Consider the following 25,136-nt stretch of genomic DNA (forward strand, 5'->3'; position numbering starts at 1 on the left):
ACTCATCGAGCTGGCAAGTAATCTGTTGCCTAATGCATTTACATTTATTTCTGAAGGACAAAGGATGGGAATACATTTGGGCATAAAGTGTAAAGCAAGGAGCTTGTTATATTGCCTGCTGGGTGAACTGGCTTCAGTGATGACAATGGACTGATACACAGGAGAGTTTGTATAGACTGTGGCTTATGGAGTCCTTGCAATGAGTCACTTTACAATTATTTACCACGGCTAAGTTAATAATCGTATGTGCGAAGCGCATTCTGCTGCAAATCCTCGTTACCCAGTGAGGCTGGGTGAGACTAGAACGATAAGCCATAGGTTAAGGTGAGAGGGGAAATAGTAATGGGAACCTGAGGCAAAATTTCTTCACTCAAAGTGTTGAACAAGCTGCTAGCAGATGTGACGGATGCAGATTTGTTTTCACCATTTAAGGGAAATTCGGATAAGTATGTGGATGGGAGGGGTATGGAGGTCTAGGTCAATGAGGCTAGGCAGAATAATAGTTTTGCAAGAACTAGGTGGACCAAAAGGACTGTTTCTGTACTCTGAGTCTGTGACTTTATAAACCCATCCCTTGATAGAAATGGATGGACGAAACTGTGCTGGCTTTCAACCAGCACTCACAACCAAGAAGTGCAGATGCTGTCTAACTAGAATCAGGTTTATTGTCACTTTATATAACATGAAACTTTATATAGTACTTTGCAGAGACATAAAATGACTATAAATTGCAAAATAAACAAGTTGTGCAAAAATAAAAGAGGGAATAACAAGTTTGTGTTCGTGGACTGTTCAGAAATCTGACAGCGGAGGGGAAGGAGGTGTTCTGAATCATCAAGTGTGGGTATTGAGACTCCTGTACCTCCTCCATGGTGGTAGTAATGGGAAGCAGGCATGACCGAGATGGTGAGGTCCCTCATGATGGATGCTTCCTTTTTGAGGCGCTGCGTCTTGAAGGCGACCTCGATGGCGTGGGGGGTGGGGATGGTGACAGCTAATGCACTCAGCAAGCTCCCACACGTGTTTTCCTGCTGTTAAAGTGTCACGCATGGTTATTTTTACGTGGATTTTTATTAAAAAAAGGCTTTCAGGATTGAGACAGGGTGTCTTTGTACAGAACTGTATCAGGCGGCTTCGATAAATATTTCCCGTCTCACTGCCGGCAGCCCCTCCAGAAGGTGTGAAGGAATCTCTCAGTTTATGGGGCACATGGATCATGGGGAATGCTGTACAGCCCAACTGTGGTGTGGCACAGGAAAACAGGAGCAGAGGAGGTCACCCGGCCCCTCGTGTCTGCCGCACCATTCACAGTAATCTACCCTGGCCTGAACTCTACCGTGCCAGTTCCCTACACCTTCAGTTCCTCAACCTATGAAATACTAATTTCCCTCCACTTTAGGTCCTCCTTTAGGACCCACCCTTGGTTCCAGGGAAAATTTCTGAGATTCACCACCTCCTGAGAAAATACTTTTCCAACACCTCAGTTTTAAATCACTGGCCACCAATCTTGCAGAAATGCCTCCTTGTTTGTGACTCTCCCACCGGTGGAAAAATCAGACTTGGGTTTACTATCACTGACCTATGTTGGGATCCCAACATCTACCCTGTCAGATCCCCTTTGGATCTGATATATTTTAATAAGGTCACCCTTATCTGGGGTTTGGAGTTTCACTGTATGGTAATTAAACTCTGTCGAGTACAGACTTAAGCTGTCTAGTCTTTCAAGATAGGACACCCCTCTCATCCCCTGATGGATCTGCTTTGGACTGCCTCAAACACTACTCCATTCTGGTTTATGTAAGGGGGCCTAAACTGGGTGTGGCCTCCCCAACACTTTGCACAACTGGAACAAAGCCTCCCCATTCTTAAACTCCATTGTGCTATCATGCTGTTCTCTTTCTTAACTGCTTCCTGCGGTGCGGAGGGGAGTATCGGGGTGCAGGGTAGGGTGAGGAAAGGAAGGAAGTGTGGATAGAGAGTTGAATAGAGAACATGGAACTGAGAGGATCAAGCTGCATCTGTGGAAAATTAACCAGTTGACACTTCAGGCTGAAGCCATTCCTCAGGCAGCATCTCTGTAGAGTCCTGATGAAGGGTCCAGCCTGAAACGTCAACTGTTCATTCCTCTTCATAGATGCTGCCTGGCCTGCTGAGTTCCCCCAGTGTTTTGTGTCCTTGCTCAAGATGTCCAGCAGCTACAGACTCTGAGGGGGTGGGTGGGGGAAAAGTGGAGATTAGATTCTGGGGGAGAGGGAGAATGGGTAAGGGAGGCAGCAGAAGGACAAAGGGATCTGTAAAACAAGGGTTTATTTTGGGAAAATCCTTTATTCAGTGAGTGGTAAAATGTAGTGCTCAGCTGCACAGGATAGATCGTCGTGGCACGGGACGAAGGCCATATTTAGCCGAGCAGGCTGGTACTTGCTGTGTGTAGAGACAATCCCATTCACTTGTTCCTCCCTTCAGCTCCTTATCCAGTTCATAGATCATAAGGCATAGGATCAGAATTCCAGCCCATCGAGTCTTCTCTGCAATTACATTATGCCCAATTTAAGTTCAAGTTTAATGTCATCTGATGGTACTTGGATACAACCAAATGAAACAATGTTCCTCTGGACCACGGTGCACCCACAAAATGTTTCTCACACAAAAACAAAATACAGTGGATTCCAGTTAATTGGGGAACACCGGGACCAGTACATTTTGGCCCAATTAAGCGGCTGGCCCAATTAGCAGAATTTTCCTGGAAACAGATAAAAAGGTATAAAAAAGACAAACTGAGCACTTAAATGAACACAGAATAAATTATCACACTATCAATACCACTGCAGTATTATAAAACTGTATTAGTTCCTAATTATTGATGGAGGAATTCATTCATGTCGTGTTCTTTTGACTGTTACTGAACAAAATTGGCACAGACACCCTGTGCAGTTAATAGGCTACCTTCATACAACGCTGATAACAATTACATCCTCTAAATCTTCACTTTATTTGTAACATTCAAATTCTTGTGGTTCCTAGCTTGTCGAAGCAGTGAAATTGTTTCAATTTTCACTCTCGGCCGCTTCTGACATCTCCAAGCTTGAATGCTTGAAATCGCAGTGAGCAAAACAGTTCGGAATTGTGTCACTGCTTATTTCTCGCCCACTATTAGTGACAAAAATTGTTCTCTTTTGAAGACAAACACATGCAACTGACGCTATTTTAAAAACTGTTTGCTCAAAGCATAGTGTAGTATCTAACAACTGCCCAAGTGCACATGACTGACGCTAGTTAGAAACTGTTCAGTGACTGTCTTCTGACCCAATTAAGCGGCATAGCATCCCAAATAAACAAAGGGAATCACGGCCACTTTTTCAATTAGTTTTTGTTCTTTAGGAGTTGTACCAAATCAGCGGCTGCCCCAATTAACCAGTGGCCTAATTAACCAGAATCCACTGTATTACCATAAATAAGTCAATAAAATCTAATTCAAAATAAATGTAGTGCTCATGCCAACAGTAAACAGTTTGTTGTCCTACAGACAAGATCTCATTGGTGGCAGGATATTCATTAGTCTCACAGCCTGAGGGAAGAAGCTGGTAGTCCTGGTCCTGATGCTCCTGTACCTCCTTGCTGATAGTAATGGGTCAAAGAAATTTGGTAGGGATCCTCAGCAGTGATTCAAGCCCTTCGTCTACACTGCTCCCAGTAAATGTCACAAATAGGAGGGAGGGGGAACCCTGTGATCCTCCCAGCCATTTTTACCATCGCTCTTATTTATTTTCCCCCTCGACTCAAATCCTCCTGCCTTTTCCCTGTTAACCTTTGATGCCCTTACTAATAAAGAACCTATCAACATCAGCTTTAAATGACTTGGCCCCACCACCATCTGTGGTAGTGGGCAATGAATTCCACAGATTCAACAGCCTCTGATGAAAGAAATTCCTCTTCATCCCTATTCTTCAGTTCTGAGACTCTGCCCTGTGCTCTCCTACTGTTGGAAACATCCTCTGCATGTCCACTTTATCCAGGCTTTTCAATATTTATTATGTTTCAATGAAATCATCCTCATTCTTCCCAGCTCCAATGAATACATGCCCAGAGCCATCATTAACTCCTCATACATTAACTCTTCCTTTCCCATTTCAGTGCATTCATCTCCAATGCCAGCACACCCCCTTTGTTAGATATTGAGCCCATTCTTCCCTGAATGACACAATTAAATCCACTTTCCCCACCACTTTGGTTGGTTGGTTGGTCAACACATGCTAGAAAGTGGCGAGATAAGTTTGAGATGGAAGGGATGAGATAGAGGAGGAAAGAGATGGAGGGGGTGGAGCAGTAACTGCAGTATAGAACAAAGGGGCTGAATGGCCTGCCTTCTGCCCTTTATTCCTCATAATTTTCCTCTCATCAGGTTGGTGATTCGCGCCTCGCAGTTGAGGGTGAATTTCATTAGGAGTTCAAGAAAATTTGGTACATCTCCAAAACCACTCGCATATTTTTATAGATATACTGTGGAGAGCATTCTGACTGGCTGCTTCACCATCTGTTATGGTGGGGGGAAGCTACTGCATAGGATTGAAATAAACTGCAGAGAGTTGTAAACTTAGCTCTATCATGGGCACCAGCCTCTGTAGTATCCAGGACATCTTCAAGGAGTGATTCCTCAAGAAGGCGGCATCCATCGTTAGGGATCTCCTCCCCCCCCCCCCCCCCCATTACTCAGGTTATGCCCCGTTCTCATTGCTATCATAGGAAGGAGGTACAGAAACCTGAAAACACACACTCAACGATTCATGAACAGCTTCTTCCCCTCTGCCATCCGATTCCTAAATGCACTTTGAACCCATGAACACTACCTCACTACTTCTTTTAATTTCTGTTTTTGCACTATTTATTTAACTTAACTATTTTATATATATATATATATATATATATATATATATATATATATATATATGTATATCTATTATCATGTATTGCATCGTACTGCTGCCACAGATTTAACAAATTTCACGACGTGCCAATGATACTCAACTTGATTCTCTGCTTCAGATACTCTCGTGGGTTTCTTGCAATTCAGCTGGGCTTCAGTAAATCGTCCAGCTCAGACAGGTTCTGAAGCCATACATCACTCCTTTCCTTACTCCCTGTGTAATGTCACTCCAAATTACTTCCGTAACACCCAGGCGACTGAAACCCATTGTAATTTTTAAAGCGGTGATTGACATTAACAGACCTGTGTAAGTGCCTGTTCCAGCAGAAGGCAGTCTGCTCTGATCGAGATCCTGCTGCTTTTAAATGTGACAAGTGCCCCAGGGGTCAGATCAGAGCAATGATCTGGGCCTCACGAGGCAGGGCGGCAGGCTGCTCCTTCCTGCCTGGTGAAGGATGATGATGTGTGGGTAACACAAAGCAGGTGTGGCAGCCACTGGCTCTGCCAACTGAATTGCTGCCTCAGAATATTCATCCTTACTAATGTCACATTCATCAGGTTCTTATTTTTTAACTCCCAACCTCCTGTTCTTCTAAATTATTTACACTTTTAGAAACTGTATGCATTGATGAGAGAGGGTGTCTGGAGGTTCTCCCGAGGAAACAGGATGATAAGCCATCGAGCAAACCTTTGGAGGGTTGGAGGTGACTGTCAGCAGGCCGGGGTGGATTGAGGAGTGAGTTCAGAAATCGAAGTTGCAAAGGGACTTGGGGAGAGTCCTAGTGCAGGATTCTCTAAAGGTTAATAGGTTGAGTTGGTAGTAAAGAAGGCAAATGTGAAATGTTAGCATTCATTTTGAGAGGACTAGAATATGTAAGCTTTATGAGTCTTTGCTCAGACCACACTTAGAGTATTGTGAACTGTTTTGGGTCCCATATCTGTGAAGGGATGTGCTGCCATTGGGGAGGGGCCAGAGGAGCTTTATGAGGAGTATCTCAGGAATGAAAGGGTTAATGTATGAAGAATGTTTGATGGCTCTGGCCCTGTACTCGCTGGAGTTTAGAAGAATGAGGCGGAATCTCATTGAAACCTATCAAATATTGAAAGGTCTAGATAGAGTGGGCGTGGAGAGCATGCTTCGAGTAGTGGGAGAGTCTAGGATTGGAAGGTGCAGTCTCAGAAAACAAGGATGTTCCTTTAGAGCAGAGATGAGGCGGAATTTCTTTAGCCCAGGGAGTGGTAAATCTGTGGAATTTATCGCCACAGGCAGCTGAGTGTGTTTAAAAGTGGAGGTTGATAGTAAAGGCATTAAAAGTTACAGGGAGAAGGTAAGAGAATGAGGTTAAAGGGGAAATTAAAACAACCACGGTCAAATAGTGGAGCTGACCGATGGGCTGAATAGCCTAATTGTGTTCTTACGTCAGCTGGGTGCGAATCGAGTCTGAGTGGGGCCTGTTGCCATGACTCCCTTTCACGCTTACCTTGAGGGGCAGAATATGGAAACTCTCAAGAAAGGATTATTACCATCTTTTCCCCAGTGTAGGGAAGTCTGAAACTAGAGTTTGCTATGTACATGGAATGAGCTGCCGGGGCAGTAGTAAATATTTGTACAATCGAAAATTTTAGAAGACTTACCGATGCCTATGTAGATCGGAAAGATTTAGAGGAATATGAGCCAAATGCAGGCAATTGGGATTAGAATAGAAAGGCACTTTAGTCGGCATGGATGAGTTGGGCTGAAGGACCTGTTTTTATGACGTACAAAAGCTGGATGAACTCAGAAGGTCGGGCAGCATCCTTTGAAAGGAGCAGTCAACGTTCTGGGCCGAGACCGAAGGGTTCATGCTGAGTTCATCCAGCTTTTTTGTACATCTTGATTTGACCACAGCATCTGCAGTGTACTTTGTGTTGACCTGTTTTTATGATGTTTAACTCAACGAAGTCACAATCTTAATTCCTTCACTCCAGGCAAGAAAGGCCCTCCCCATGCTTGGTATTCTCACAACCTGGGTTTAATTCACTGTTCAGCCCTTGTGAACTGACTCGTCCCAAAACATCAACTGTCCATTTTTCTGCGTAGTTGCTGCCTGACTTGCCGAGTTCCTCCAGCAACTTGTTTGTGTTGCTCAATATTTCTAGTGTCTGCAGAGCTTCAGGTGGCTCCAAGGACTAGAGGGAAAAGATTTAATGGGAACTTTGAGGCAACTTTTTCTTTCCCCCCACATACAGGGTGTCATATATATACGGAATGAGCTGCCAGAGGAGGTGCAACAAGAACAGTTGGACAGGTGCATGGATTGGAAAAGTTTAGAAGGTTACGGGCCAAACTTTGGAAAATGGGACCAGCTTGTTTGGGAAATCTTGGTCAACAGGGATTGTGGGGCCAAAGGGCCTGTTTCTGAGCTGTATGACTCTCTGAACCATGAACTCTATGTAACACACACAAAATACTAGAGGAACTCAGCAGGCTAGGCAGCATCTATGGAAAAGAATACAGTTGACGTTTCGGGGAGAGATGTGGAGTGGTTTAGGAAAGGGATACTAAAACTTAGAATCTTAAATGTCTGAAAGTATGAAAACCAGTATGATTGATTAAAATCGGGGGGTGATCAGGAGTCCAGAAAGGGAGAATTGCTTTGATCTCAAAGGGTTGTGGTGCTGGTGGAGGTTACAGAGACCAACCGGGGCAAGTCCACAGAGGGATTGAACAAGGGTCAGAGTTTGATAATAGAGACCCTGTCAGTTTGGGAGCTGTTGTCTGTCATCCAGCACAGAGTGTGCGGACGCAGGAGCAGAGTCTTAGATAAATCCTGCTCTGTAGCTCGTACTCGATAAGTGTCAGCAGGTCAAATTCCCCGGCATCATGACTCATTGTAATCCAAATCTTCGCAGAAAAAAAACAGCAAAGTTGAAGTGTTTTTGTTGGAGCGATTGGCACAGTCTCCCGGCAACTGAGAGCAAGGTTTTGCATTCCTTTGGCCTGGAATGTTGGATCTGACACACAGGCAGGCTGTCCAACAGCTGGGGCTCTGTGTTCCAGGATGGAGAAACTCAAGGAGGTTGATAAGATGGTGAATGTGTTGATTTTATTATAGTGGAACAGCACAGTAACAGGCCCTTCTGGTCTAATGGGCCCGTGCTACCCAATTACACCCAATTAACCTACTGACCCAAATGTCTTCGGGATGCGGGAGGAAAGCAGAGCACCCAGAGGAAACCCACGTGTCATGGGGAGAACGTACAAACTTCTTACAGACTGTGGCTGGAATTGAACCCTGGGAGTCACTGGCGTTGAGGATTGAGGTGATGTTTTCTTGTGTCAACAGAACAGAATGTCATCAGTCTAGAGTAGAGTAGAGTAAATCTAGTCAGGAAATCAGGAGAATCTTCTTTTCCTAGAGAGTGGGGAGAATGTGGAATCCATTTCCACCAGGAAGAGCAGGGATTGGTTGAAAGGGAAGCTGGATAAACACAAGGGAGAGAGAGTGATGGAAGACGAGGTTGGGGGAGATGGAGAAGGCTGGGAAGAACAGAGGGACTGAAAGGGCTGCCTGTCAGCTAGAGGTTCCATGCGCACCAGTGACTTACTGGATGAGGTGGTGTTTGTCTGGAGCCCGGGGAAAGTCAGCTTAAAGAGCAAGAGTTCTTGTCTGGAGTCGCTGGAGACTGAAAGGACTTTTATAGTGAGAGTAAAGCTGCAATAAAATAGGTGCACAGAAAGGCAAACCTGCTGGTGATATGGGGCTTGTTGAGTTGATCTTCACAGTTGGTCTCCCTGATACTGATTTCTCTCTGCCTCATCTCTCTCTCCCTCCCTGTCTATCACTTTCTCTCTCACGGCACAGTAGCAAAGCAGTTAGCATAATGCCTTACAGCCCAGTGATCGGGTTTCAATGGTGCCGCTCTCTGTGCGCTCTCCCTGTGACTGTGTGGGTTTCCTCTGGGTGCTCTGGTTTCCTCCCACAGTCCACAGATGTGTGGGTTAGGGTTACTAAGTTGTGGGCATGCTATGTTGGCACTGGAAACCGGGTGACACTTGCGGGCTGCCCCCACCACATCCTTGGACTGTGTTGTTCATCGATGCAAACAACACGTTGCACTGTATATGTCAATGTTTCCACGTACATGTGATAAAGCTGACCTTGAGCGTTATCTTTAGCTCTTTTTTCTTCTTTATCATCATCTCACTCTATTCCTCTCTCACTATCCCTGTCTGTCTGTCTGTCTCTCTCTCTTCCTTACTATCTCTTTCTGTGTGAATTCTATCTCTTTTTCTCTTTCTCACTATGTCTCTCTCTATGCCTTCTTCCTGTTTCTCTCTCTTTCTGCCTGTCTGTCTCTGTTTCTCTCTGTCTCCTGCTATTTCTGTCCTCCTCACCCCCCCCCCACCCCCACCGACCTTCTGTCCTCTCTCCCTCTCGGGGTGTGTGAAGAGAGCAGGGGAATGGACTATTCTGGGGAAGAGGCAGTAGGTGAAGCTGCATCCGTGGCCAAGACCAGTCATGATCTTATTGAATGGTGGAGTGGGTCAGATGGCCTACTCCTGCTCCTCGTTCTTGTGCTCTTGCGAGTCCAGTGCACGTGGACAAAGGTGAGAGGTTACAGGTCAGTCACTGTGCATGCAGATGTTGTGATGATGGGGAGTGGTATTCATGGAATCTGCTTTCCTGATCACAAAGGAAACGGAAGCTGGGGGCGGTGGGGGGGGGGGGTGGATTTTTGACCCTTTGTGGATGTTCTTCCATTCAGCTGGATCATGGCCGATCCAGGACCTCAGCATCAATCTCGCGCCCTAACTGCCACCGCCTGCGTGAAGTTGCCCTCCCAGCTGCACACCGCCCTGACCTGGAAATGTACTGCCTTCACTGTCACTGTGTCAGAGCCCTGGCACTCCCTCCCTACTGGTGCTGTTGGTCCACTCGTGCTGCAGGGACTGCAACAGAAACCAGAAGGCAGCTCACCAGCACCTTCACAATGCAACTAGGGATGGGCAACAACTTCCATGAAGCCCGCATTCCTCAGTTCATCTCCTTTACTGGAGCTCATGCGTGAGGCCTGGAGGTTCCGAGGCTCAGAGACGCTGGATCTGGGGCGGCAAACAGTCTTTCAACAGCAGAATATATGCTCTCTTGAGTCTTCAGCTCAAGGTCAGTTTATCAGAGTCAGGTTTAATATCACTGACATACGTCATGAAATCTGTTCACTTTACAGCAGCAGTACAATACAATACATAATAATAGAGAAAAAACTGTGAATTTCAGTATGAATATGTATACTAAATAGTTAAATTAAATAAGCAGTACAAAAAAAAATAAAAGGTAGTGTTCTTAGGTTCAATATCCATGGCAGAGGGGGAGAACCTCCCTGATGGTACCCCTGAGAAGAGGGCACGTCCTGGGTGATGGGGTGATGGATGCCACCTTTTTGAGACAATGCTCCTTGAAGATGTACTGGATACTACGTTTTCAAGCTTTTGTTTTTTTCTGCCTGGTGGGAGGGGGAGAAGAGAGGGTGTCTGGGGTGACTGGTGGTCTGCGATTGTGCTGGCTGCTTTACTGACGCAGCGAGAAGTATAGATGGTGTCCGTGGAGGGGAGGGTGGCTTCTGTGCTATGCTGAACTGCGTCCACAGCTCTCTGTATTCATTGTGGTCACAGGCAGTACAGTTGCCACTCCAGGCCTGATACATCCAGATAGGTGCATCAATAAAAATTGGTGAGGATGAAATGCCGAATTTCATTATCCTCCTGAGGAAGTAGAGGAAATGTGAGCTTTTCTTGACTGTGGCATGACTACAAAGACTAGCGCTTTTTTTTTGTTAAATTATGGATCCATTTAAGCACCAGGATTAGACAAATGCTTCACAGACAAAAAACGGGGACGTGAGAATAATTGTGGAGATGTCAAAAAAGCTAGCACTGGCACAATGGGCCAAATGATTGCACCCTGTGTTTGCTTTTATGAACAAGTTGTGGTTGAAAGGGTTGACAGATTCCCAGGAGGCTTTCAGGAATGTTGTTTCTGATCATTTTCTCAATTGTTTGAATCCAGGGTAAGTTACGTTTATGGAGGTGCTCAGTGGGTCAGGCAGCATCTGTGGAGGCAAAAGGGATGGTCGACATTTCAGATCGAGACCCTTTTTTCCCAGATGGCAGCATCTGTAGGCTTTTTTGTCTATAACTTGCTCTGTTGTTCTGTGGATTTGAATTATGGTGAGCTTCATGGGTAGGGTGAAAGGTAACAGATCATAAGGCTATGTGTGTGTGGCTTCCATCGGCCGTGGTTGACCGTGGGTACAGCACCTCTGGTAGTCACTGGGAGTGGCTTCTCCAGGGCACAAGCCAGGGCAGAATTGATATGGGGATCCGCCTGTTGCCCATGCAGTGGGACTCCTCTCCATGCTGATGACAGGTCCAAAGGAACGATGAAAGTCTGTACAGTTTGGTGCCAGCAGCCTCGCAGGAGTTGCCGTGCAGGTGCTGGATCCAGCAGTCAGCCGCCTTCGGGACTCCGACTCCGGATTTTTCCACCAGGTTTACTCCCAAAGCCTTTCCTGCGAGCGGGTACAGCCGCAAGGCAGCGGTGGTTTTAAATTGGAGTTTTCCCTCTCCTAGGTGAGCTACCATCCGTGGTTAACGAGCCCCATCTGCCCAGAGCAACTGGTTTTAAGGTGCCAGTGGTCCGCTTTGCCCCTTCTCCTGTCAGTGAGAACAGCTCCACCGGGCATAAAACTATGCCACACGTGAAGGCCAAGAGTTGGACTTGGTTGTCAGAGGCTGTTTGAGACGCATACCATGAAGAGCATTTGTTTAGCAGTGGGAGCTCGTCCACACTATCACCCTATCATCCATATACCTATCCAATTTTACCTCAACCAGGGTCAAATAGTGGAGAAAAACTGATGGGCTGAACAGCCTAATTCTGCTCTTATATTTTGTGGTCTTATAGCCTTACTGGCTCCAAAAGCAACCTTTGGAGCCAGTAAGGCTATAAGACCACAAAATATAAGAGCAGAATTAGGCTGTTCAGCCCATCAGTTTTTCTCCACTATTTGACCCTGGTTGAGGTAAAATTGGATAGGTATATGGACAGGAAAGGAGTGGAGGGTTATGGGCTGAGTGCGGGTAGGTGGGACTAGATGAGATTAACAGTTCGGCACAGACTAGGAGGGCCGAGATGGCCTGTTTCCGTGCTGTGATTGTTATATGGTTATATGTTATTTAATTTCCCTTTCAACCTATTCTCTTACCTTCTCCCTGTAACCTTTAATGCCTCAATGACTTGGTTTCCACAGCCATCTGTAGCAATGAATTTCACAGATTTACCACCATCTGGGTAAAGAAATTCCTCCTCAACTCTGTTCTAAAGGAGTATCCTTACAATCCAAGGCGGTGCCTTCTGGTCCTAGACTCTCCCACTATTTGAAACATCTTCTCCACATCCATTTTATCTAGACCTTTCAATATCCAATAGGTTTCATTGAAATTACCCCCCCCCCCCCCCCAATTCTTCTCAACTCAAGAAAGTACAGGCCCAGAGCCATCAAACATTCCTCAAGTGTTAATCCTAGGGATCATTCTCATAAACCTCCTCTGGACTCTCCCAATACCAGCACATCCTTTATCAGATATGGTGCCCAAAACTACTCACAATACTCTAAATGTGGCCTGACCAGTGTCTTATAAAGCCTCAGCTTTACACCCTTGCTTTTATATTCCAGTCTGTTCGAAATGAGTGCAAACATTTTGTATTTGCCTTCCTCACTACCAGCTCAATCTGTAAGTTAACCTGGGGGGGAAATCCTGCAGAGGGATTCTCAAATCCCTTTGCACCTTTGATTTCTGAACTCGCTCCTCATTTAGAGAATAGCCCACCCATCAGAATCAACCCCCTGGCCTGCTGACAGTCACTTCCAGTCCTGCCTGCAGACTCTGGTTCTCGTTATCAACGCTGCCTGACTGCTTCCCGACCAGAGCTTCTGTTGTTTATCGGAAGATTCTGGCATGTCGAACGTGACTCTGTCAAATTGCTGGAAGTTCCCAGCAACGTTTCCCTTAAACCATTTTCTGAACAGTTCTTATACTTCGGAATGTCCCTGATATCACAATTTCTTCCTTGAAAGATGCTGCTGGTTTTTGACAGTTCTTGCTTCCTCGTTCTGAAGCTGCATGGTATCCCAGGACACGATAGGGATTGGGGCCTCAGGAAATTTCCTCTTGGCTCTTCTCAGGTCATAGAGGCTTTCAGCACAGAAACAGGCCCTTCAGATCAACAGGTCTAGAGTCTGTGTTAACCAAGATGTCCATCCAAGCTAGTCCCATTTGCCTACATTTAGCGCATATCCCTCTACACCTTAATAATCCATTACCTGTCCAACCATCTTTTAAAAGTGGCTCTCTTACCTGCCTTAACCTCATCCTCTTGAATTTTGCTCCATATGCGCACCACTCCGTGTGGGAATGAAATTTGCCCCACAAATTCCTATTACATCTTTCTGGAGTTCATTCATCTCCAAGAGGACGACAACCGTGTCATGGTTTGGCAATTGTGTTGCCTCAATGACCCGTAGAGCTAGGTTGGCTGGAGTCAAGGCTTTAAGCTTTGGCTTTTGGTAGGGTCACCCATGCCAAACAGGTCAAAGGGTAGCAGCCAGACTAAGAGTGGTCCACCGGCCCCCCATGTTTTGTGGGGGGGGGGTTCAGCTCAGAGTTAACAACCCTGACTGGTAAAACAAAATTGTTTTAGAAACAGCAATGAAGAATTGTTCTATATCTGTATTCCTGAGCCTTCACCCCAGATTTGTATGACTGACAGTACTGAAACTTGACTCTAAAGAGTTAATAGCTCTATTACCTCTTGGTGATTGTAAAGTTCTTGCACAATTTGCGGCTGGTCTGATTTTAATGACAATGGAGCCCACAGTTCTCCAGAGAATTGAATGACAAAGGGCTGCTTGAGATAGTGGAGGGTTCATGAAAGCATTAGGAGAGAGTGTGTGCAGGAGGTTTGTTGTAAGCAGGCAGGTGCTGACAACTGAGATGAGGTCATAGGCAGGAGCAGAAGAATTACTGAAAACCCGTGGCAGCCAACTGGCGGGAGTGTTCAAGGACATCTTCAGTCTCTCACTGCTGCAGTCAGAGGTTCCCATCCGCTTCAAAAGGGCAACAATTATACCAGTGCCCAAGGAGAGCAGGGTGAGCTACCTCAATGACTATCACCCAGCGGGACTCACACCTACTGTGATGAAGTGCTTTGAGAAGTTTGTCATGGGTAGAATCGACTCCTGCCTAAGCAAGTACCTGGTTCTGCTGCAGTTTGCCTATTGCCACTGTTACGTATCCCATAACTGGATCACTTATCAGCAAAGATAGAGAGGTCCATTGAAGTCTGATGGCACTATTTTCAAAAGTTTTTTATTTATAGAGGGGCACAAAAGTAAGGTTAATACAAACATTCAGATAATATACATCGTCAATACTCAATCTAAAGCGCGGGTATAGTAATAATCATCATTAAGAAATCGTTCTATCGTTTGTCTAGGGGATAATATATTGTCCGCTGGAAATATAAAAGTCACCCAGAAGTCTGCAGGCTTCAGCCTTTTGGGAATCGCTGGGTTTCACGTGGGGCGACAGAGAGAGAGAGATTGGTGAGAAAAGGAAAACTTTATGAAGCAAATCCGTGGAATCAGGGGAGCGGGCTTCCCCATTGTTAGTTAAAAGTGGTTTTCCGTGATTCCAGCCACAGACTCCAGATTCGGAATCTAACGCACGTGGCTTCCCGCTACGACGGGATCGCTATCGTGTCTTTTTGGTGCGTCTGAAGGGGTCGTTCCCCCCCCCCCAGACCCTCCTTTATACTTCCTCACAGGGTCGCAGGTGTCAATCAGGTTGAGATGATGCAATCTCTCTCTCAACCAGACCACTTTGCCCGAGGGCTTTACACGTGGTCTCCATGAGACAATAGTCAATGTCGCCTTATTTTGCATCCCGGTTGAACGCGGTATTCGGCACGTCTCTCTCTCTCTCTCTCTCTCTCCCATTTCCTGTGTCTATTCGGCACGTCTCTCTCTCTCCCACTTCCTGGGTCTACTGACCCCCCCCCCTCAACTAGTGCTCTTGCGATTCTCACAAAGGAGGGGGCTGGGATCATAACACCACAAAATAGGTCTACAGCAGATGCAATCTCACTGGCTGTCCAATCAGCCTTGGATCAACTGAGCAATAGTAATACCTAGTTCAGTCTGCTGTTTATTGACTAAAGCTCAGCGGTCAGCACAATCATACTCTCAATTCTAATCAATAAACTTCAAAACTGTGTCTCTGGTACCTGGATCCTTGATTTCCTTATTGAGAGACCACAGTTTGTGCAGATTGAAAATTGTATCTCCGACTTGCTGATAGTATACACTGGCACACCTCAAGGATGCCTGCCCCTGCTCTAATCCCTCAACACCCATGAATGTGTGGCTAGGTACAGCTCAAACACCATCTATAAATTTGCCAGTGACACAGCTATTGACAGAATTTCAGATGGTGATGAAGAGGAGTACAGGAGCGAGACAGATCAGCTGATTGAGGGGTGTCGCAGCAACGATCTTACACTCGACGTCAGTAAGACTAAGGAATTGATTATGGACTGCAAGAAGGGGAAGTTGAGGGAACATGCACCAGTCCTCATTTAGGGATTAGACGTGGAAAGAGTGAACAGTTTCAAGTTCCTGGATGAAAACATCTCTGAGTCCAATGTATTAATGCAATTACAAAGAAGCCATGACAGTGGCTATATTTCATTAGACATTTGAGGAGAATTGGTCAGTCACTACATACTTGCTAATGTCTACGGATGTACTGTGGAGGGCATTCTAACTGGCTGCATCACCATCTGGTTTGCAGGGGCCACTGCACAGCATCGGAAAAAGCTGCAGAAAGTTGGAAACTCAGCCAACTCCATCATGGTCACCAGCCTCTGTGGCACTGAGGACACCTTCAAAAGGCAATACCTTAAAAGGTGGCATCCATCATTAAGGACCCCCATCACCCAGAACATGCCCTTGTCTCAATATTTATTGAGAAATTTCAATGGCAGAGGGGAAGAAGGGTTCCTGTACCACCTTCTTGGTGGTAGCAATCAACCCATGTACCCCATCTTAGAAGTGTTCTCTCTTTTTGCACTACTAATTTAATATATATTTATTGATTGATTGATTGCTTTTATTGTTATGTATTGCAATATACTGTGATTGCAAAACAATAAATTTCAGGACATATGCCAGTGGTATTGAGGCTGATTCTGAAACTTTCAAAGTCAAAGTTGAGTTTATTGGGTTTGGTATGGGCCCCCAAATCCCAAGAACTTTCTACAGGGGCACAATTGAGAGCATCCTGACTGGCTATATCACTGCCTGGTATGGGAACTGTACCTCCCTCAATCGCAGGATTCTGCAGAGAGTGGTGCGGACAGCCCAGCACATCTGTAGTTGTGAACTTCCCATGATTCAGGACATTTACAAGGACAGGTGTGTAAAAAGAGCCCTTGGGGACCCAAGTCATTCCAACCACAAACTATTCCAGCTGCTACCATCCAGGAAGCAGTTCCACAGCATAAAAGCCAGGACCAACAGACTGTGGGACAGCTTCTTCCACCAGGCCATCAGACTGATGAACTCACGCTGATTTGAGTGTACTCTATATTACATTGCATGTTCTATTTATTATAAATTACTATGATTGCACATGGCACATTTAGATGGAGACGTAACATAAAGGTTTTTACTCCTCATGTATGTGAAGTATGTAAGAAATAAATAAAAGTCAATTCAATTGTCATATGAATATAGATTAGTACAGAACAGGTCCCTAGGCCTATGATGTTGTGTCAATCTCTTAACCAACTCCATGATCAATCTTGATACTTTCCTCCTGAACAACCCATAACCCTCCAATTTTCTTATATTCATGTACCTATGTAAGAGACTCTCTGATTTATCTGTCTCTATCGCTAATCCAGCAGAGCATATCATTCAACCTACCTCTGACATCATACATTGGGGAGACCCACCACAGACTGGGAGACTGTTTCGCCAAACACCGGCGCTCAGTCCTCCAGCAGTGGCGGGATCTCCCTGTGGCCACACACTTCAATTCCACAGACCACTCCCACTCCGACATGTCTGTCCATGGCCTCCTCTACCTTCAAGATGAGGCCACACGCAGGTTGATGGCCTAGGTAGCCTCCTTCCTGCCGACATGAACATCCAACTCACTGACCGTTGATTCCCCTGCCCCCCCCCCCCCCCTTACCCCCATCCCTATCTATTATTTTAGTCTGGTTCTCTTTCTCTCTCTTTTTCCCCCCTCACTATAATCTTCCCCCAGCCTTACCTTATTTTCTCTTTTATTTCCCATAATTCTCCACCTTCCCCCAGCCCATTTCCCTCCAGCCTATCACTTCCCAGCTCTCTACTTCAACCCTCCCCCCACTTCTTATTCCCCCCTCGACCATCCCATGTTACTTCACTCCTGATGGAGGGTTTCGGCCCGAAACGTCATCACTACCTCCTCCCATAGATGCTGTCTGGCCTGCTGAGTTCTGCCAGCATTTTGTGTTTTTATTTATTTCCAGCATCTGCAGATTCACTCGTGTGCCTCTGACATCATACACTGTATACACAGGTTCAGTGAAAACCTTACTTGCAGCACGTCACGGGCACATATCATTAGAGACACAGCATTCACCTGAAAAACATAAATAAAACACAGAAGAGCGTAATTAGAACAAAAAGGGTCCATTGGTGCCTAGTGATCATAGTTTTGCTATACTGAGGTAGTGATTAGGTTGTTTCAAGAACCAAATGGTTGAAGGGAATAGTTGTTCTTGAACCTGGTGGCGTAGGACTTCAGCCTTCTATACCTGAATTCAACTTGTGCTGTTTCACTCAGAATTTTTACCAAACCCTTGGATAAATGGGTAACTAATACGTTAGTGAAATAAAAGTTAACTAATAGTGACCGTCAGGACGGCTAGCTCTCAGTTGGAAAGGGGAAAAAGCTGTGGATGTTAAAATTCCAAGAATATTATATTGGAAATGCTCGTTTGGGTCTGAGGTGAGAAGCAGTCAGTGTTCAAACTGAGAGCCTGGGAAAGGTTGGCAACCAGCCTTTCCCCGTTCTGATGTTGGTGAGATGCAAAGCAGTTGAACGGGAGTGGCTACAAGCTTTAGCTGGACTGAGCTGTCTCAATTTGGTTAGTGTGCAAGTGGGAGTATCTGACCATCGCACAAAGGGCTTGTTTGACTTTGTGAGTTTGAGTCTGTTCTCCTCTGGGGCAATGGCGCTCGCAGCTGCCTCTGTCAGTTGGTGTGCCCTCACTGGGTTACAGGGCACATACCACAGTCTGGAGGTCATGGAAACACTTCAGTCAGTGCTCCTTCATCGAGGATCTAACGGTCCCCACTTGGGAACTTGCCCTTTGGTATCCCAGTACTCTCCCATGTCAATCTCTCCCAAATCCTTTTTGTGAGAAAGGATTTCTCACACCGGAACCCTTTTGCCTGTACCCCATCTCCCCACTGAGTTCTGCGTCGTCAAATCAGCTCTCAGTTTAGCAACAGTTTCATGTTTTTCCCTGGTCTTACCCCCACCATAACTCTTCCTTGCTCCATCCCTGGCACCTACCCCATCTCTATAACCCCCTTCAGCCTCTATACCCCTTCCTGTATCTGTATCTTCCTCCATCAGAGACACCTACCCCATGTCTGTGACTCCCTCCTGCCTCTACCCTCCCCCTTTCTGTTTCTGTAACCCCCCCCCCCCCGGTCCTTACACCCCTCTAAATCTCTGTAACTCCCTCTGGCCCCAATACCCATCCCTGTCTTTGTAACCCCTCCTTATCTCTGTGCCCCCTCTCTATCTCTACCAGCTTCTATGCTGCCCCATATGTTTGTACCCTTTCCAGTACCTGCGGCTCACCGAGACTCTGTGAAGCCCTGCCTGGGATTTAGTGGAGGGAGATGTTTTTGCCTCATTCTGAGGGAAGCTGGATTGGTGTCTGATTGGGGGATTTGCAGAGCTAGCCAAGGTCAGGGTGGTGGGGAATGGCCGGATTGCATTTACTGTATGTAGAGCTGCATGGAGTGAGAGTTTCAGATGGCCTCCTTCCACGCTGTATCTCTGGCTGTCGCAAGCACATTGGTATGTCCTGAAATGAACGAGCAAGGTGCTGCCAAAGTGCGAAGGATTCTTTCAGTTTGAGCTGCTTTTTTCCCAGTTGGTGAGCTGAGCAGCTGTCCTTCCTCTCAAGAATGTTCCGGAACTGTACGCCACACGAGGAGGTGTCAGTGCTAAAGACTTGGTCAGGGAAATTGGTTCTGAAGAGTGCTTTAAAGAAGGTTGGAGAAGCAGTAAAGCTTACAGAGGAATCACAGAGTTCAGGGCCCTGGTGGCTGAGCTTATAGCCCCCAGTGGGAGAGTTCATTTGTGGATAAGCAAGAGGCCAGGCCAGGAGGAGCACAGATATCTCACTGAAGTTATGGCAAAGACTAATTTAGACTTAGCTGATTTGTATACCCTGTCTATGCTGTTCATGTATAGCAGAGCCCTTGATTTTTTTTTGCAGGTTAGAGGGTGCCAAGATGGTTTAAATGTACCCTGATACCGAGATGTGAATGAAGAACAATTTCAGTGTGCTAAATTAGTGCCAACACTTTCGCACGAGGTTTGCTCCATCGGTAAATTGTCCACTTTCCAAATATTTACTGACAAACAGTGGTGGATATAGACCATTTCAAAATATTAGATTCAAGCCTCTGTGTTGTGTAAATAACCTTGCAGACAATCTACCTCCTCTTCAGCTCTTGACCTAATGAAGTTATCTTGTCATTGACATCCACTCTGTTTAATTGGATATGCTTCTGTTCCCATGGGGCTGCTCTGCCAGCACTGTATCTCACTTCTAATTGGATCCCCGTGAATCTGACAACACAGAGCCCACGAGGCAGATGAAACAAGCTCTCAGCAGTATCGGCCGTGACTCAGTGGGGAGGGCAGTCGCAGGTTTAAGACCCATCCTGGGCACGCCATCTCCATAACCTCGGCTGCTGCTCTCGCACAGTGCGGAGGGAGTGCTGAACCACCAGTCACTAAAACAGGCCCTTCAGCCCAACTGGTCCGTGCTGACCAAGATCCCTATTTAAGTTATTTCAATTTGTCCGTGCTTTTCTATCCATTTACCTGCCCAAATGTCTTTTAAATGTTAATGTATTTGCTTCAGCCACTTCCTCTGACAGCTTTTTCCATATACTGACCACACTCTATAGGTGAAAAATTAGTCCCCCATTCTCTCCCCTCCCACCTCAAGCCTTTGTTCTTTAGTATTTGATTCCCCAACCCATCTATTGCTCACCCTATCTATACCCCTCATGACTTTATATGCCTCTTTAATGTCAGCCCACAGTGTCTTATGCATAAAGTCCAAACTTGCTCAATCTCTTTCTATAACTCTCTTCCTCAAGTCCTGGCCACATCTTCTCTAACCTCTTTCTAGCTGTGTGGCATCTTTCCTGTAGCAGGCCGCGGAGCGTGACAGTAGTCTGTGATAGTGCGGCGATATTACAGCTTGGGGCATTGGAGTTCAAAGTTCAGCTTTGATGCCGCTTGGAAGAAGTTCGTATGCCCTTCCCGTGGGTGCCCGAGTGTCCTCTGGGTGCTCCAATTCCTTCCCACATTCTAAGAATGTACTGGTTGGTAGATGAATTGGTCATTGTAATAGCTGCTGGGTGATGCAGCTATTCAACTGGAAGAGCCTATTATATCCAAATAACTAAAAATTATATAAAACTGAATGCAGTAGCTCAAATGCAAGCTCACCAACATCGTGTACAATTGCAACGTAACTTCCCAACTTCTACACTCAATGCCAAATGCCACCTTCATCAGCCTGTCCACCTGTGCTGCCATTTTCAGGGAACTCAAGGAGCTGTCTTCCAAAGGGTCCTCCAAACTGAGCTCCCTCCTGTTCCTTGCAGTAGATATAAAATGTGCTGGCAGCCAGAGGTGTTATTCTAGTGATGTTGGAAGACAGATTAAGCACTGACTATGTCTCGTGAATTTTAGATTTTTTAAAAATGTCTGTTGCTTACCACTGAATTAATCTTGAAATACAGAATTATAACACACATACTCGACTTGACAAATTCCTTATTATTCATTACAGTTAAAAGCCCCCGGGAAGCATTTGTTGGATTTGATTTGCCACAATCTGAACCTCATTGAAAGTGATTACTTTGCACTGGAGTTCTTGGACCATCACAAGGTTATGGTATGTGTAAAGATGCCTATACAATGCGCTGCCTGTATTTCTCTGTTGAGCAATGCTAAATGGACTTCGTTGAAGAACAAGACTTCAACTGACTGCAGTTTCTAGAGGGCAATCGTATTCCATTTATTGGTTTAGTTTAATATTCAAGTGGTTTTCTTTAATTGTTTAGATAAGGCATCATTTTTATTGCTGCACTCATTCAGAATTTGCACTAAGTGGTGAAGTCCCATCACTAACCTGTCATTGACCTTGACTCTAAAGACTTTTGAATAGGGATATATGATTTTCTATGCTGAGGTATCAGCTCGGTGGTGTGCCTGGTGCCCAGCAACGGTGAGGTAAGAAACTGATTGGGCAGCAAAAAGGGCACCATTTCCACATTATCCCGACTGGAAAATTGTTGCTGTTCCTCCATCTGCGTTAGATCAGTATCTGGAACCATCCTAACTGCAGCTCCACCTCCATGCTAACCATCCTAACCACTGCTCCACCTCCTGCTAACTGCACAGGCCATTGAGTGGTAGCCTTGCCAGTGACCATTGTGCCCCGCAGAATGTCTGAGAAAAATTACTTGGTTCAGTTATTCTGAATACTTATTATAACTCTTATCACCTCTGGTGTTCTAGGTGTGGCTGGACCTACTGAAGCCAATTGTGAAACAAGTCAAAAGTGAGTATAGTCTACTTTATGTTTCCCTTTGCATCCATATGGAAGTTATCTACATTCATTCACTGGGTTGATGTAGAATCAAACTTGCCCACTTCACTCGGGAGGATAAAGGGTATTCTAAATGGGACAGGTTTTGGATGATAATCCTTTCTTTGTTGAGCTGGTAAAGCTTGAGTTTATGTAACTTAGCGATTAACGTAACAGACATTTGGAATAACCATCAAAATTTGGCTTCCTGTATGATATCTGATTCATTTCATCGGTTTGACCAAGATTTGTAAATATGTTAGTATCTGTTTAAGTACCTGGATAAACAATCTCTAATGACTCGAATAGACACAGTGTAGAGTCACGGACCTATACAGCTGCGAAACAGGCCCTTCAGCCCAACTCACATGTGCTGACCAAGGTGTCTTGAAGTAGTTCTATTTGGCCCATGTCCATTACAATATCTTGTTGTATAACCCCTCTTATCTCTGGCTCTCTTTCTACCCACTGTAAATCCTGACTTATGTTTACTGCCCATTCTGTTGCGGCAAACAGTTTCCCTTGTTGTTCATTCTGTCACGTGACCGGGTTACCAAACCAGCAGAAATGGAATAATACGTTGGAGTCTGGTATTACTGTAACTAAAAGAGTTTATTAGTAAACTAAGTAATACAGTACTATAAAAATGCAAATATATAAAACAGTTTAGCAATGATATATACAGAAGTGTAGAAATAGGAATCAAAACCAAGCTCTATTGAAGTCTAGGGGTAAATGAATAGTCTTACGATGGTGCAGAGTTCAGTTCAGTTTAGTTTAGGTTGAGGTAGTTGATGTTGTACTGTTGGAGAGAGAGAGAGAGAGAGAGAGAGGGAGAGAGAGAGAGAGAGAGAGAGTGAGAGGTGATGCAGTTGCAGGCAAACCTTCTGTTGTCTTCTTGTCCTGTTGTGGTCACCGACTGTGACCCCTCCGTACCAGGCCAGACTGTTTTTCAGTGGTGAGCCTGTCAGCCAGGCGAGGGTGGAAACACACACACAAGCCCCCACCGGTCTGCCTTCACACACCGTGAGCCTCTGATCGATACCCCCGAATCGATCCTCCAAACCCCCACCTTCCTGTCAGTGCATAACGCTCTTTCAGTGTCCCGTGGTGCGTCTGCTTGTATCTCAGCAGACTTGCTTTTTGTCTCCCCTACGGGGGTACCAGCCATCCATCAACTGTCCATGTCCATCACCTGGTACCGCCTTGCTGTCTCAGCAGGAATGGACAGCAGCAGTTCAATGTGTCCTTGGAGTAAAGTAAACAATTATCGAAGAAGCCATAATACGGAATCATCTCTCTCTCTCTCTCTCTCTCTCTCTCTCTCTCTCTCTCATTATCAGCACCTGCAGCAGGATGCCTCCCCCCTCCTCTCACTCTCGTTAGCAGCATAGTTCACGGGGGGGGGGGGGGGGTCAACTCTGGACCCCATCTCAGCCTGGTTTGCTCATCACAATTCGCAAATTGGCCATCTCCCTGATTACCCACCCCTGGTTGCCCTGGGACTGCGGAGGCATTCTTGCATCTGAGGAGTCTGGCCAGACCAGTTTATAGACGGGAGATCGTCCACAGTAGGGGGGCAGAGAGCCGGATGGTTCCTGCCTTCATAAGACATTGGAGCAGAATGAGGCCATTTGGCCCATTGAACTTGCTCTGCCATTTGATCATGGCTGATATATTTCTCTCTCAACCCTATTCTGTAAAGCACCTTGATTTATAAAGTACCTATCGCCCTCTGCCTTAAATATATTCAATGACATGGCCTCCACAACAAATTCCACAGATTCGCCACCCTCTGGCTAAAGAAATTCCTCCCCATCTCCATTCTAAATGGACATCCCTCTATTCTGAGGCTGTGCCCTTTGGTCCCAGACCCCACCACCCCCCATCTGCCACTATCAGAAAGATCTCCTTCACATCCATTCTATCATGTTCTACCTCACCCATACTCAGCATTCTAGTATTGGGCTTTGTGTAAACATTAATTTCTTCCACAATTCCAGATGGCCAACTTCAAATAAACAGAATGATTTTGAGTACCTTTTTAAAATGTTCTCTCCTTAGAGAAGGTTTACTGAATGCTAGTTTAATGAATAACAGTCATTTTTATCAAGGCCATCTCTTACATCTCATTCACTTGGATTAAATTCCCTGGCTTCTCTGGTGGGATTTTAACTTGTGTCTTATGGCAGTTGGTCCATTGGGCTAATGTATTCACTCTTAATCCTATAAAGCCCTTCCTGACTTTGTGTGCCTTTATCAAATCTATCAAATCTGATCTCCTCTGTTCCGAGCAGAACCTCGTACCTCATTGCTGATCCATAAATCTCATCTACACCCTTCCCAAAGGACTTTTAAAGTATAGTGCCAACAGGAGACCAAATACCGGCATACCTAACATCTCTTATAAAACTGAGTAGTTTATAATGTAGCTCCTCTCACATCTCTTTCAGAACATCCTAAAGCATTTTATAGTCTACAAAATATTTGTGAGATGTAGTCACTGTTTTAATGCAGGACTCTGTCAAGCACTAAAGTTGTTTGAGTTACCACTTTCAGTAATTTCAATGTAAGCGATATGAAGTCAGTAATCGTCGCCCTTTCCATGCAGGGAACATTCAGTGGTGCTGAGTCACTTCAGACTTTGGCATGCCAGCTGGAAACAGTTCCAAACTCTTGTTCAGGGGAGATCAAACCACAGGTCCCAAGTCCCCCCGTGCCATGTTTCAAGTAGTTTATTGGCTAGTAACATATTAAATTAGACAATGCATTATGTTATCCAGCAAGAAGTGAGCATTGTGCACCATGTATGGAAATGTGTGAGGTTGAAAATGTGCTTTGGTTTCAAAGCACTGTCAGCTGAGCTGTCCTCACCTGAGATGCAAGATCACTGGTCTGGTTGATGTTTCCCTCTAATACTGAATTTTATATGTTTTCCTGTCATGGGACGGCTGTGTAAATATGTTGTACTGTATCTGCTCTATGATATGCTGTGCTGCTTTGTAAAATAAGAATAAATAATAATAAAAATTTGAATTACAAAAGAAAACAAGCCAAAGCCCAAATGGTCACTATTGAATGAAGATCAGAGAACCTTGTTGCACAGTCTTCACCAATATATCTCCCTCAGCAAGCAACACATTTAAAAGAGACACATGCACACACCTGCACACAAGTACAGTACTGTGCAAAAGTCTTAGGCA

The 25,136-nt window shown here is 45.4% G+C and overlaps 1 protein-coding gene across 5 annotated transcripts in view; it reads left to right on the forward strand.

Moving 5' to 3' along the window:
- The window catches only part of farp1 (FERM, RhoGEF (ARHGEF) and pleckstrin domain protein 1 (chondrocyte-derived)), a 236,747-nt gene that overhangs the window by 100,129 nt on the left and 111,482 nt on the right, over positions 1-25,136 (forward strand). For all 5 annotated transcript variants that reach the window (XM_059970481.1, XM_059970478.1, XM_059970479.1 and 2 more), the window contains exons 3-4: positions 21,133-21,237; positions 21,864-21,906. In XM_059970481.1, coding sequence (XP_059826464.1) covers positions 21,133-21,237; positions 21,864-21,906 — 148 coding nt within the window. The remainder of the gene's footprint in view (positions 1-21,132; positions 21,238-21,863; positions 21,907-25,136) is intronic.

This window comes from Hypanus sabinus, chromosome 5, assembly GCF_030144855.1.
Source record: "Hypanus sabinus isolate sHypSab1 chromosome 5, sHypSab1.hap1, whole genome shotgun sequence".
Classification (NCBI taxonomy): Eukaryota; Metazoa; Chordata; class Chondrichthyes; order Myliobatiformes; family Dasyatidae; genus Hypanus; species Hypanus sabinus.